This window comes from Gossypium hirsutum, chromosome D07 (genome assembly GCF_007990345.1).
Source record: "Gossypium hirsutum isolate 1008001.06 chromosome D07, Gossypium_hirsutum_v2.1, whole genome shotgun sequence".
NCBI classification, from domain to species: domain Eukaryota; kingdom Viridiplantae; phylum Streptophyta; class Magnoliopsida; order Malvales; family Malvaceae; genus Gossypium; species Gossypium hirsutum.
The window spans coordinates 9,630,662-9,646,732 of record NC_053443.1 but is presented as its reverse complement, the minus strand read 5'-3'; the positions used below and the strand labels follow the sequence as shown (position 1 = coordinate 9,646,732).

Genomic DNA, 16,071 nt, shown 5'->3' with positions numbered 1-16,071 from the left:
AAAAAAAAGGTTTCGGTATATAAAACTTGTTTTTGAAATAAATTAAAAAATATACTCAAACTCACATTTTGTTTTAGCTAAATGCTAACCATTGGGATATAAAAACAATTGATTCCGGGTATTGCTATAACAAATCTACTAATAATTAAATCGTAGAAATGTAAAACCATAAGCGGTATAACCCAAAATTCCTACATAGCTTAAATGGAATAATTTTACCCATTTTAAAAAATATATATATATATATTTCATAAAAATATAAGTGCTAAATCAAATTTGTAGCTGAGGAAAATATAAAATCAAAAAAAATATTTACTTGCAAAGAATCTATCGAAGGAATAGAAAATATCAAGTTGTGGGAAGACAGGAGTAGGAAATAGATTTAAATGAAAAAGTAATTTTCTTACATTTTATCATGAGAATCACATTGTCATGTTCATTAAAAAATAACTAAAAAATTTGAATTCCAAAAAAATAAATAAAATTTAACATATCAAAAAATAAAATTACTTTCTAATTAATTAAATTATTAGAAAAATGATCATTTTCTATCTTATACTAATATCTTATCAGATAAAAACAAGAGTATCACCAACAGGAAATAATTGACAGCACAAACATTAATAACATGCACTCAAGTGATACAAATAAGTGTTGATTTTATTTTTTATTTAAAAAAACAAAATAAAAATGGAGAAGAAAATCATGGTTTCATCTCTAATCATGATGATTTTGGTGATAAAATCAAAATCAGTGGACGCAATTACATGTGAAGAAGCTTTAACTAGATTGATGCCTGGCCAACTTTTCTTAACAAGCGAAGCTTTCTTGCCCATTTCACCGTGTTGTTTGGCGGTGGCTAACATCAATGCCGGTTCTACCACCACTTCAATTTGTCGGAGCCTATGTCGTCGTTTCCAGCAAGCTGCCTCTGGTCTCGGAGTTAGCCCCGACAAAGCTAAAGAGCTTTCTCAGTTGTGTGGTGTTAGCACCACCGTTGCTATTGATCCTACCATTAATTGCGACTCGTAATTAAATTCCTTTTTTCGTTTATGTTACAATTAGAAGCCTAGTGATGATGTTTGGTTTATGAAGTGATGGTGTCCCGGCGTACGTGTGTCGTTGAGAATCAATATTATTATCTTTAAATATACAGTGGTTTTACTGAAAGTGAGATGGATGAATTGTAATATTTATAGTGTTACAATAAAACATTCGAATATTTCAATGGTTGAACTTAAAGAATTGTCAAATTGGTAAATGTGTTTATCAATTTAATTACAAGTTAATCAATTACTAATCTAATCGATTTGGAAATTATTAATGCAAATTCAAATATAAATTGTTTATAGATTAAAATTAAATAAACTAATCTAATTTTCTTCCTATTGCTTTAGACAATGAAAATGATAAAACGATAGTTGATTGATTCGTTACTTGCTAATTAAGTTAATAAACCTATACCGGTTATATTGTTTGTCACTCTTAGCTAAGAATCTCCTCTTAGTCTCATACTAGACTAAAAGATACCACATAGGTTCTTCTCTCGGTCTCACTATTTGGCACAATTATATTGAACTATCTAATGATAAACTCTCCTCTTGGTCTCGTTTATCTAGATTTTTCACTAGAGGCGTCAATTCTAGTGTATTAACAATTTTGATATAATCGAACATTCAATTAATCAAGAATAGACATTAATTTAAACGAACAAATAATCAATCAAACAACCATCAACCAATTTAGCACATAATTAAACTTAAATTTCAAATAAGCTTTTTATCAAACACATGGTAAGCATAAAATAAAGGTAAAGGGTTTAAGAAACTGCTCATTCAATTGATGGAAATCCAATGAAGCCCAAGAGTTTGATTATTTTTCTTGCATAGTCTTCAACAATAAAAAAAGAAATAGGAAACAACAAAAAATAAAATCTATTCTAAACCTAATCTAAAAATAAAAAGAAAAGAAAACTTAACCTAAAATTATATAATAAAAAAAAACTAAAGAGAAACATTCAACCAACAAAATCTATTAAATCAAAAGTTTATAAAGTAGTATTTATAGTATACTAACATTTCACTTAATATTGATAGTTACGCCTTTAAATAAAAAAAATTTAAGTTTGTTTGAACACAAAATTGCCTTTGTAGTTTTTCACTCGTCAGGTAGTAGTATCGTGATATCCAAAACAATGGCTAAATTCAGAGTCTTGGGGTCTCGATATTGCGATACCCATTGCTCGATATCGTAATATCACTAGAGTTAACATCAATTTTCTTCACTTCAATACTATTAGGGATATCACGACTTCCATGCCAAGTATCGCGATACCCCTTTTTGAATGATGATATCTTCAATTAGCTTAGGTCATTGTCGGTTTCCTACACCATTCAATCATATCGTTAGGTCCCTCATGACACTTCTGACCAATTTAGTTCTTAAAAGGGTATAAAACTAACTAAAACACTTAATCAACAACAAAAATTAAAAAATAATAAAAGTATAAAAAAAGACAATTAAATTGCTCGAAAATAAACTCTTTTAACGTAATAGGAAGCCTAATTTGACATATCAAATTACAAGATATCATGAAGTTGGGTTATTGATTTTGTTTATTTATTTTTGTGTGCAGGATGAAGTAGGCGATGGAAATGTGGTGGTGCATGTCACCATGAATAAACATGAAGAACAAGGAGAATAAATTAATGTGGCTTTTGTTATAAGGTGATGTTTTAGTTAAATCTTGTAGTATGTAATGAAGAAGAGAATTATGAGTAAGAAATTAAGGCTTAGTACAAGTAAATGAGAACCTAAGTTCCGATTAATATAAAATTAAGGCTCCAAAAATGGATAAACGTAAAACTCAAGTCAGACAATTCAAGAGGATTCTACGCTTGAATCATCGATTAGGAGAAGGAATTTAGGATTCAAATTCATAATAATGACCAAAACCACACCACCAAGTTGATTGTAATAGTTATATAGGAATCAAATTCAAGATGGAAAAAGCTGTTAACTTACTAAAAACAAAACTAAAATGATCTATAAAAAATTACATTAACTCTTTTATTTACTTACAGTTTAGAAGAATACTATATCAAGACAATCAAGATCAATTAAAGTACTTGAAAGGTCATTGTATCATAGAGACTAAATTAAATTAGTCTATTTATTATTTAATGGATCAATTTATCGTTACACTATAAAAATTAATTAAATTGTATCACAATTAATATTTACTGTATAAAAGATATGCTGAAATTTTTTTAAATTTGTGAAAGAATTACAATATTTTAAGAAAGTGTGTTGAAATTTAAAGAAAAAAAAACACAAATGAATTGTGCACACGTTTTTGTGGTAATTTACAATACTATTCTTACTTTTCTATTACGTTAACTCCAAAGTTTTGAAAAATATTTAATATATTGAAAACAGTATTTAGTTTTGCTAACTTACAAGTGTATGATTGAATATAACTTTTTTTTTTTGGTTGAAGAGTTTGATTAAGTTAGTGTTACTCTTACATTTAATTTAATTTTAAAATTATTAAAAATTTGTTATTTTATAAAATAATAAATACTAATTTAAGAATATTTTATTATTTGATTTTTACATCAATTTTTTATAAGTTATTAGATATTTTTATTTTTATTTAAATCTTCCCCTCACATATTTAATTAATTTGTCAAAATCACATCTCAACCAAACACATAAAACCTTACCTCATAAAAACAAGGAAATTAATTGACATCACAAACATTAATAACGTGCATTAAGTGATATTAACTCAACTTAAAATGAGAGAATCCAAAGTTATCATCTCTATTAATACGTGTTCTTAGCACTATTGTTTTAATAAAAAAAATCAAAACAAAAAATGGGGAAGAAATTCATGGGATTTTCTTGGTCTCTTGTTAGGGTTCTTGTGTTCATCATGATTTTGGTAGCGAAACCAAAATCGGTGGACGCAATCACATGCCAAGAAACTTTGATGTCATTGATTCCTTGTCAACCTTTCTTGATCGGCGGAGTGTTGAATTATACTAAAAAACAAAGATTTGTTCATTCATATGAATATAATAAACTTCATTGGATATTATGAGAAGCTGATATATGCATTTATAGTAAAAAAAAGGGTATTGTAACTTCTTTAACAGATTAACTGCTAGCTCAACAAATAGCTAACTAACAACTAACTTTCTTTCATTAATAGTTACTCTAACATTCTCCTAGTTTTTTAACCTCTTGAAAACCAGGCGTTGTATCTCTTGTTGTGACTTGAAGGGCATGTCGAAAAACTGCAAACTGTATGGGAGTGGCAGGTTTTGTGAGCACATCAGCAATTTGACTAGCTGATGGAACAAAGTTAACCTGCAGAGTGCCATCGAGTACTTTTTCTCGAACGAAGTGATGGTCGATCTCAACATGCTTGATCCTTGCATGATGAGTTGGATTGGCAGACATAGAGACTGTAAAAATGTTATCACACCAGATCACTAGTGTCTGTTCCACAGATATACCAATCTCTTCCAATAGCTGTTTAACCCATAGTAGCTCAGACACACAATTGGCCAAGCTTCTGTATTCAGCTACTAAGGATGACTTGAAAACCACTTCTTGATTCTTGGAGCACCAGGCTATTGGGTTCGATCCTAAGTAGATGACATAACCTGTGGTGGATCATCTATCTTCAATTGAGGATGCCCAATCTGCATCAGAGTAGCAGATTAGCTTGAACTATCCTTGTGAGAAAAATAACCCATGCTCCATGGTTCGAACTAGGTAACGTAGAACACATTTAACTACCTTCCAATGAGTTTCACTTGGAGAGTTCATATACTCATTGAGCTTGTTAACACAGTAGGATAAGTCAGGCCGTGTAATACACAGATACTGAAGCATGCCAATAGTGCTTCGATAAAGGTGACCATCTCCAAGGACCTGACTGTCATCAGAGGCAACCAGCTTAGGTGTGTTGACCATAGGAGTAGGTGTAGCAACTGCGCCTTCCATTCCTATTTTGCGTAGTATCTCCTGAACATACTTCCTCTAATTGAGGAACAGCCCTTGTGGAGTAGACTGTACTTCAATGCCTAGGAAGAAGTTGAGCCAGGCCATGTCTTTGAGAGCAAACTTATTATGAAGCTGGAGCACCACACTATCAATATCCTGACTTGAGCTGCCAATGATGACTATGTCACTTACATAGGCCATAAATAGCAATTGGCTGTCTCCGGAGGTACGAATAAATAGTGATTGATCAACCTTCGATGCATGAAACCCGAGCTTACTAACCAGAAAGTGTTTGAGTGTGTGAAACCATGTACGAGGGGCCTGGCACTGACCGTACAAAGCTTTGTTTAACTTACATACTAGCTTCTGACCGTTGGGGCCTAGCACCTCAAATCCAGGCGGCTGGTCCATAAAAATTTCTTCAGTTAGTTCCCCATTTAAGAACGTGTTATTCACATCAACTTGGCGCAGTGGCCATCCCTTTATTACTTTAAACAACCATTTACAACCAATGGTCCTACGATGTGGAGGAAGAGGACAAAAACTCCATGCGTTGTTGCGCACAAGTGCATCTAGCTCAGCATGTACTGCATCTTTCCAACATGTATAAGCCATGGCTGTATGGATGTCAGCAGGAGTGCAGGAGTTAAACATGTGCTGCTCAAATAGGCCTTTGGTTTGAATATACCAGCTTTGCTGCGGATGATCATAGTGTGTGAGTTTTGTGGGATAGTGAGTGGGGGTTGAACATGTGCAGAGATAGTTGGTTGAGACACGGAGTTATTAGAAGGATAATAAAATGATTGGGATACGGGGTGAGCAGTGGGTGAGTATGTTGGGACAAGTAGGTTGGGCAGAGAGATGGTGGGCAAGGATCGAGAAGGGTTGATGGCCATAGTAACAGGTGATGGTTGGTTTTGTGGTTGAGGCCTGGGGGAGAGGACCAGTAATTTGGAGTTGGATTGCAGTTGGGACTTGGGCTGGATAGATTTGGTGCAGGTACTCTTGCATGGAAACATGTTTTCACGAAATGTAACATGTCGAGAAATGTATATTCAACCATCACGGGCTTGACATTGATATCTTTTATGAATGGAGGAGTATCCTAAAAAGGTACATAGAGTGGACCAGAACTGAAGCTTGTGGTTATTATATGGTCTAAGATTTGGGAAGTAGAGGCAACCAAAATTTCTAAGGAATGAGTAGCTGGGTTTGGTTCGAAAGAGTTTCTCATATGGAGAGATATGGCCTAAAATGGTAGAAGGTAGTCTATTGATGAGGTAGACAGCACTGCTAAAGGCATCATTCTAATAAGTCATAGGCATGGAGGCATATGCAAGCATGGAAAGGCCTACTTCAACTATCTGACGGTGCTTGCGTCCAACCATACCATTTTGGGCCGAGGTGTAAGGACATGTAAACCGTTGATAATCCCATGTTAAGCAAGATAGTGTTTGAGCACTTGAAACTCGCCCCATCCATCTGTTTGTAGAGTTCGAAATTGTAGACCAAGGGCTCTCTCGGCTTGTTTATGGAAATGTAGAAACACAGCAAGAACCTCAGATTTCTTATACAAGAAATAAAGCCCTGTATATCTAGTGTATGAGCCAGTGAATGCCACATAGTAACGAAACCCATTAGAAGGCATTGGAGCTGGTCCTTAAACATCAGCTACCACCAGTTGTAGAGGAGCAGAATATTGAGATACTGAAGTGGGAAATGGTAGCTTATGTTCCTTGCCTAGATGACATGCAACACAAGTAAATGATTCTTTATTGGCATCCAATGACACATTACAATGTTGTAAAGCCTTGAGCAGTGTATTTTTACAAGGATGCCCTAGTCTAAAGTGCCACACATTTAGAGGAACTGATGTACTAGCTGTAAAGTAGTGAGCTGTACGAGTAGCCTGGCCATTCTTGAGAGCATCTTTTAAATGGAGCTTGTACAGTCCATAATGCATCGAGCCTTGAAGAAGTACCTCATTGGTCCTTAAGTCACGTACCTGACACTGTGTAGGGAGAAACTCAAACATTACCTGGTTACCTCTTGTAAATTTGGATACAGAGAGCAAGTTTTAGTTATGCCAAGTGAAAACAATAGAGATTTCACTGAGGGAGGACTGACCAGAGCATAAGACAGGGAGGGCATTACCGTTTCCAACATATACCTTACCTAGCCCATTGTGAGAGGGATTATCACTGAGGGAGGCAACCGAGTGAGTAAGGTGATGTGTCGCCCCAGAGTCAGGGTACCAGGCGTTGTCACCTACAATGTCAAGTGTAGCCAGTAAAGCATGAAACTGTGAGGCAGTAGAAGTAGGAGTTGGAGCATGTTGTAAGTAGTTACCCACAAAAGGATTTGCCTAGTTGGATGTAAGAGCCGACTGATAGGACCAGCCTAATAGAGGAGTTGTAAGCATAAAAGGCAGTAAAAGCATAGTAAACGGTGTCTAGGGAGACAGGCCAAGTGCATACATGCACACGTTTGCCTGTGGTGGAGGCTTGTAGCTAGTGCTTTTGTAGGAAGCATCAAACCTATAATAGCATCGATCAACCAGGTGTCCTATTTTTCCACATAACTAGCATTGAACGTGAGCTCTAGAAGAACAACCACGCCCACGACCTCGAGAAGTGGAGGGGCGATAGGCTGGTGAAGAATTGTTAGTAACTGATTCTATATGAAGCATGGGTTATTTTTCTCACAAGGACAGTTCAAGCTGATCTGCTACTTTGATGCAAACTGGGCATCCTCAGTTGAAGACAGATGATCCACCACAAGTTATGTCGTCTACTTAGGATCGAACCCAATAACCTGGTGCTCCAAGAAGCAAGCAGTGCTTTGCAGGTCATCCTCAGAAGCTGAATACAGAAGCTTGGCCAATTGTGTGTCTGAGCTATTATGGGTTAAACAACTATTAGAAGAAATTGGTATATCTATGGAACAGACACTAGTGATCTGGTGTGATAACACTTCTACCATCTTTATGTTTTCCAATCCAACTCATCATGCGAGGGTCAAGCATGTTGAGATTGACCATCACTTCATTCGAGAAAAAGTACTCGATGGCACTCTACAGGTTGTTAAGAAACTAAATTGGCAGAGCTAGGAATCTCAGATTTTGTGACTTGTTGTCGAGCTTCAGCATCAATTAGCATGGTCGTGACACTTTGAACGCTGTATAGAAGTTGACTAGCTACGATGATTGAGACGATGAACTTGTATTCGAGTGGCAGCCCATTGAGAATAGCAGTGACTTATTCATGTTCACTAATAACCTCCCCACAGCTGGCAAGATTATCACAGTAAGACTTGACCTTCATCAAGAATTATTTCATAGGTAGATCACCCTTGCGTTGTGAGTGTAAGGCACAGTGATAGAACACCAGTTGAGAAGTAGTTTTACTGCCATATAAAGACACAATAGCATTCTAAATTTGGGAACTTGTATCTAGCCCAATGAGATGAGAGAGAACAACTTAACTTACTGAGGATCGAAGGCAGGAAGCAAAAGCACTATCTTGTTGTTCAAACCTAGTGAACTCAATGTTTTCTTAAGGTACACCATTATCGCCTGAAACCATTGACGAAGGTGGTACGGTATGCAAGTCAAGGAAGCTTTGGAGCTTATAGGCTTTAACTGCCAAAAGAACCTGTTGCCGCCATAAAATATAGTTGGAGTCATCAAGAAGAACGCTAACTTTCTTGGTGGAGAATAATCACTATCAATGACACCGTTAGTGAGATGAGATGCCATTATGGGAGTAGCAGACTGAACAGTGGATGGACTTGATGATGGAGCCATGAAACCAACCGGAAGCTCAAAACGTCAACCCTAAGAGGAGATGGACATCTAATACCATGCTGAGTTATACTAAAAAAAACTAAGATTTGTTCATTCATATGAATATAATAAACTTCATTGAATATTATGAGAAGCTAATACATGCATTTATAGTAAAGAAAGGGTATTGAAACTTCTTTAATAGATTAACTGCTAGCTTAACAGATAGCTAACTAACAACTAACTTTCTTTCATTAATAGTTACTCTAACACGGAGTATCCACACCCATTCCGTAGTGTTCTTCGGCGGTGGCTAACATCAACGCCGCTGCTACCACCCCTGCAATTCGCAGGGACCTGTGTCGTTGTTTCAAGAAAGTTCGTCATGGTGTAGGTGTTGTTTCTGACAAAGCTAAACAACTTCCTCGATTGTGCGATGTTAGAGTCACCGTTTCCATTGATCCTACCGTTAACTGTGGCTCGTAAGTTTTTATTTAGTTTAATTTTGCAATGAGAAAGCTAATTATGGTGTTTGATTTAGGAAGATGGTTTGTTTACATGTAGGATCAAGTAGGCAATGGAAATGTGGTGCTGCATGTCACCATGAATAAAAGCATGAAGAACAAGGAGAATAAATTAATGTAGCTTTAGTTATATGGTAGAAGAAATTAATGATTTTTTAGTCAAATCTTGTAATACATAATGAAGAATAAATGATTTGCTCCTTTCTTCTTTCTAATCTACACCTACAAGTCATTATTTCGAATTGCAAATGACTTCTTTACTTCTAACCTGCTATGAAAAAAAAATATTTGTATGCCAAATATTGATAGAAAAAATATTAAAATGGGTAAACTACACTAATAGTCACTCAACTCTTGGTAAAAAATTTTTTAGTCACCCAATTATGAAAAAATACAAAAGGGTCACCCAACTATTTAATTTTATCTTTTTTGGTCACCAGCAGTTGAATGGATAAAAGAAAGATGACGTGGTAGCTTTTAAAATTAGCGTAATAACGACTTTAACCTTCAATAGTTACACACTATATAATTTGGTCTTGTTTGTAGTTTTGCTTTTGTTTGTGACCCTTTCACTTAAAAAGCTAAAAAAAACAAATTTATTAGCTAAATTTGTAACACCCCTAACCCGTATCCGTCGCCGAAGTAGGGTTACGAGGCATTACTGAACAAACACAACCATTTTTAAAATCAAACTGATCACAAATATGAAAATTAAAATTACTTTTGCATAGCTATTTATAATTTACAATCAAAATATAATCAACATCGTACTCAAACCTATACATGCCATAAGATTGAGTTCAAATATTTAACAAAATACCAAAAGTAGTCGATAGTGTGATAGACTATGCTGATGATCCCCGAGCTCATAACGCGTCTCTAAAATCTATAAAAACAAATGGGCAAAAACAAACAAAGTAAGCTTTTATAGCTTATTAAGTCTATAGCATACCTAAATACATATAAAAGAATCATATAATTCTTTAAGAAAATTTATTGAAATCACAATTATCAATTATAATTACTAATCAAACATTTGTTTAAATTTTAAAAGGATGTGTATTTATCTAATACACCCAAACAGACAAATGTATATACATTTTATGCATATAATCTACAACCATGAATCGCCGAATGCATATATACATATATGCATGACAAACATTAGAACCAAATGTATATACACTTTAAACATATTAGCCGAGTGCATATATACATAAGCTTAACAAATATTATAACCAAATGTGTACATGTATTTACCACATACATTTATCCAGAGTCATATATGTACTTATCATGCACATACAATCGAATATATATATAACTTTATCAATCACATTTCATATGTCATTATACATGTATATATATTTATCATAAACTTTTAACATAACTCATATTTATGCCTATAACCGAATACATTCGCATTCAACTTTTACTTATAAACAAATATTTACACATATATGTATTAGCAATTGCACATAAGATTACTCATCAGTTTCTTATACCAAATGCACCCATAAAAAATATATATATATCAACCACCTATGTCGAGTTTATGCACAACATCTTCAAACACATAAATCTGAACAATTCACACAATTTCAACAGATTCACCGGCACTTAGCCTGCTAGGCTTAAAACCTGATTCAATACATTGGCAATTAGCCTGCTAGATGTAAAGTCTGAAATATTTCACCGCAGTCTAAAACATTTCACCGACATCAAGCCTGCTAGACGTAAAGTCTGAATTATCTCATTGACAATAATCATTTTAGGCCCCAAGCTCAAACACTCAATTCACCCAAATATTACTCATTTTCAAACTATATAGGTATATAAATTCCATGCTTAAATATTCAGCTCGAAACTCAAAATTTATATCATAGAAACACATGAATATATATATAAAACTCAACCACCAAATCCAATTTGACAATTCAATAAATCAACTGAACATATTTATGCATAACCTTATACTTCAAATCCTACTACAAATATAATACTATTTAACTAAAAATATTCTTGAATAATATACACTTTACATTCCAACATATTAAAATTTTACACACATATATATACATGATCAAAACTAACATATGCAAATATCATCTAATAACAAATTTCAAAACTAAATCTTATACATGCATACATATACACTCAAACCGCATATACTTTTATAATGACACATCTTAATTCGATTCAAAAGTGTATATATACATGTATATTTACATGTTTAATAATAAAACTCTTATATCTATGTATATTTACGAATCTCTAAGTACACATATATACATATACATATCTTTGATTAAATCAATAATTTATACATGTATATACGTGTATGAATTTGAACCCTGTATATATATAAAACTCTTATACTTCAACTAGATTCATTAACATTTATGTATAAACTTATTTACCTTTGCACTTTAGCTAAATTCAATTACCTATATAAGTATAAACCTCTAGGTTCGAATATAAAAGAAAATACATATAAGCCAATCATACTTTTAATTTATTCAACCAATATGCTTTAAATTATAATTCATCAAAAATAAATACATATACATACTTATATATTGTTTTTATGACATTAAATAGCTAATAGACTTACCTCGGAAGATGAAAAATTGAAGTCGGACGATTATTCGACTAATTTGGCTTTTCCCCGATCTAACTCCGATTTCTTTGGTTCTCGATATAAATATATTCAAAATAAGATTATTTATTTATTAACACATTCAATTTAATCCAAAAACACATAATTTGGAAAATTACTATTTTGCCCCTAATATTTACACTTTTTGCTATTTAGTCCTTTTTGCACAAAACACAAAATACACAAAATTTTCCCTCACTAAGCTAGGGCCGAATGTTCCTTATCTTCATACTAGTCCACACATTTCATTTATTTCACATTTTAGTCCCCTAAAAATTTAATTTCACAATTTAACCCTATTTACTCAATTTCACTAAAAATCCCAATACAAAACATATTAATCTATCACATATCTTTCATTTTTCATCATCAACTATCACAAAGTCCAAGCATTCATCAATGGCACATTTCAAAATCATCAACAATTCACAAAATTAAAACATGGATTTTGAAGAACACAAAGCAACGATCTCAAAAACGTAAAAATTATTAAAAATTAAAACCTAAACATACCTTAATCAAGCAAAATAAGTGCCGAACCTAGCTTGCTATTTTTTTCTTCTTTTTCTTTTGTATATTCGGCAATGAGAAAGATAACATGCATGGCTTTGCTTATTTTAAGTTTTATTATTTTCAATATATTATACCATTATTATTTTACTTTTATATTTAATATATATAATATATATAATAGCCATCATTGCCGTCCACTACCATTAATATTGGCTAAATTTCAACATGAAACCTTCAAATTATAAAGACAAAAATAATTAAGCACTTTCATATTTAGCCATCAAATTTTTATTTTATGCGATTTAGCCATTTTCTCAAATTAAGCACACAACAATAAAATTAATTCATGAAACTTTCACACAAGTAAATTCACACATAATAAACACGTAAAATAATGTTAAAATATTTTTTAGACTCGGATTTGTGGTCCCGAAACCACTGTTCCGATTAGGGTCAAAACCGGGTTGTTACAAAATTTGATTGAAAATATACCAAAAATTGAAACACCAAAAAATCCAAGATAACAATTTTCATCTTTTTCTTATTCTTTTAAAATTAATCTTCAATGTCATAAAGAAAAGCAAAACTGCAACAAAAGACCAAATTACTCAATATGTAAATGTTGAGGGTTATTTTTTTTAGAATCAAGACTAAATTGACACAATGTATAAATGTTGAGGGTTAAAGTTGCTATTATGCCAATTTTAAAAGCTACTAAGTTATCTTTCTATAGTTGGGTGATCATTTTGTAACTTTTCATAGTTGAGTAACCAAAAAAGAAATTTACTAATATTTGAGTGACTATTAGTATAATTTACCCAAATTTAAATTATAACATGTTAAAGGGTGAAATAAATTTACTTTATTCCTTAAAGGCTTAATGCAATGTTAGTCCCTGAAGAATATCGCATTTCTCACTTTGATCCTTAAATTCTTTTTTGGCTCACTTCAATCCCTAACGTTATCAAACGTTCTCAATTTAGTCCCAAATATTATTAGACCTTTCCGGTTCAGTCCTTTGGACATTAAAAGAATCGACCAATCATTTATTGCCACGTGTCATACAATGACATCACAGTGACATCATCAAAAACCTTGAAAATCTTTAAAATTTACAAAAAAGAAATTATAAAAATTTAAAACTATTAAACTATAAATTAAAAAAAAGCGTCATAAAAATATTTAAAAATATACTAAAATTTACAGAAAAAAAATTAAAAATATATTAAAAATTTTAATATTTTTAAAATTTTATAAATCAGATTTAATAAAACTTGAAAATGGTATCAATATATTTTTTTTAAAAGAATACCACTTATATAATTATTTTATAATTCAATCAATTTGATATTTCATTTCAAAACAACAAGGGAATGGTAAGAAAAGCATAGGGGGAAAACAAACACATTAATACTAATATTTAAATGTAGGTAGAGGAAATGATAATGTTTTCACAAGCCAATGGAATAATTTCAGTTCATGTTATGATGAATCACTACATGCAACACAAAGCCATTATTAAACTTTCAAAAACTTGAAATTGTGGTCAAAATGAGGTCATATTTAATCAAATTTATTTCCTAAAAAATTTATTAATTATAATTTTTTATTGATTGAATTATAAAATAATTATTGTAGATGGTTTCTTTTCAAGACACAATGATGTCATGTTCAAGTTTTAGTAAATATTATAAAATTTAAAAAAATTAAAACTTTTACTAAAATTTAGTTTTTTATATTTTATAACTTTTTGTATTTTTTTGTATTTTTAGCAATTTTAATAATTTTGTAATATTTTAAAATAATTTTTGTAAATTTCTTTGTATTTTTTAAAGATTTTTAAATTTTGTTCATATGATGGCATCACAATGGCATGATAGGCTAGCCGATTTTTTTAACACCTAAAAGAGTGAACTAGGAACATATGATGATAAGGTTAAAAAGCAATATACTTGCGTTTCTTAAAAGATTTATATTTAATGATTTGAGAATTTATAGTTTATTTTAATTTGGATGGTATAATATGTTTCAAAATGTAAAAGGAAAAAAATGTTTCAGGATTGAGAAGGTAGAACTAGCAAATTTTTGTTATCAAAAGTTGGTTTAACTTGACCGTAAAAAATTGATTTGAAAACATTAAATTTTTAATTAATGTTGAATAATAAATGTAAAAAGTATATAAGTTTTGTATAACAGAACAGTTTTTAACTTGTAATTTTCATAATCAAAATGGAAACATTAAGACAATGGTTATTGTAAATGTATAAAATTTGATTGATTGAGAAACCAAGAGAGAAAATTATTCTACTTAAATGGATTATGTTTAAACTCAAATTATAAAATATAGAGAGGATCAAAATATAATTTTACGTGTTTTAAGTGATAATTGATATATATTTATTTGAACATTTAATGTTTGGATTGAAGTGTAGACCATCATAATTGATGGGTTCCACTAAATTGGATATAATTAAAACATCTCAATTATACTTTTTTAATTTTTAGGGAAGAATGAGAATTGGGCTAATTACTGCAAATGGTCTTCAATTTTTGGTGGATGATATAATCCCAGTGCCCTTAATTTCTCCTCCTCCCATTGATCAAAACTCCAAATAATGACTGTTGTACCAACAGTAGCTTAGATGTGAACAAAATCTTTATTTTGGAGACATACTTTAATACAGAAAAAGATATGGGGAATGGTTCTGGATACAATTGTTTATGGGTTGGGTTTGGTCTGGATCTGCTCGGCACGACTTGAAAAATAGGTTTAGATTTTTGCTCAAGCTCGACTTGGGTAAAAATGCTAAAATCTAGATCCGGCTTGTATTAATTTTTTTAATTTTATTTTTTATATAAAAATTTTTAAAAAAATATAATAAATTGAACACATTACAAATATTAAAATAAATGTTTCCAACAAATTAAAAATAAATTAAAAATAGTCTTTATACTTAAATAATACTAAAATATGTGCAACTTAATAAGCAAATGCCTCTAAAATAGTAGCAAAATTAAGAATAAAATAAGTGTTATACAATATCCAAAACATTAACAACAAAATAGTAGTAACATAATAGTAAAATGATAACAAAATAGTGACAAAAAATGGAAAAACAACAGTACAACACAGAAAAAGAGCAGCAAAAATAGCAGGGTTTTTTTCATTGAAAATTTGGCCGAGCTAGGCCCAAATAAAAAAAACTTTACCGAAACTTGGCCCATTTTTAAAATGGACCTTATTTTTTTTTGTTAAAAGTTATTTATTGAACTTATATTTTTATTAAAATTCCCTCACTTTTTTAACGGCCCGGCATTTACCAACTAGTGTCATGGGTTGCGCGTCGGTGCTCGCAACCATGACAAACTGGTGCGATCCATCGTGTTCGAGGGAGGTCATTTAGGCCAACCAAACTGGCCCAACCAAACTGGCCCGGTGATTTGAAAGATTAAAAGCCCATCTCAAGAGCCTGATAGAAATGGGAAGTGTTCTAGAAGATATAATTATGGAATCTTAGAGTTCTATTTGTACATAGCTGGTTATGTAAGCTTAGAGTTCTAATTGTATTCAGCTT

At 31.9% G+C, this 16,071-nt stretch overlaps 1 protein-coding gene across 1 annotated transcript; it reads left to right on the top strand.

Annotated features, from left to right (window-relative positions):
* Positions 1-690: 690 nt before the first annotated feature.
* On the top strand, positions 691-1,032 carry LOC107955991 (non-specific lipid-transfer protein 4). Its single transcript, XM_016891756.1, has one exon. The coding sequence runs from the start codon at positions 691-693 to the stop codon at positions 1,030-1,032; it is 342 nt and encodes a 113-aa protein (XP_016747245.1).
* Positions 1,033-16,071: the final 15,039 nt, after the last annotated feature.

What these genes read in the sequence shown, in the direction of transcription:
- LOC107955991 (XM_016891756.1), top strand. Translation starts at nt 691, where the DNA reads ATGGAGAAGAAAATCATGGTTTCATCTCTAATCATGATGATTTTGGTG.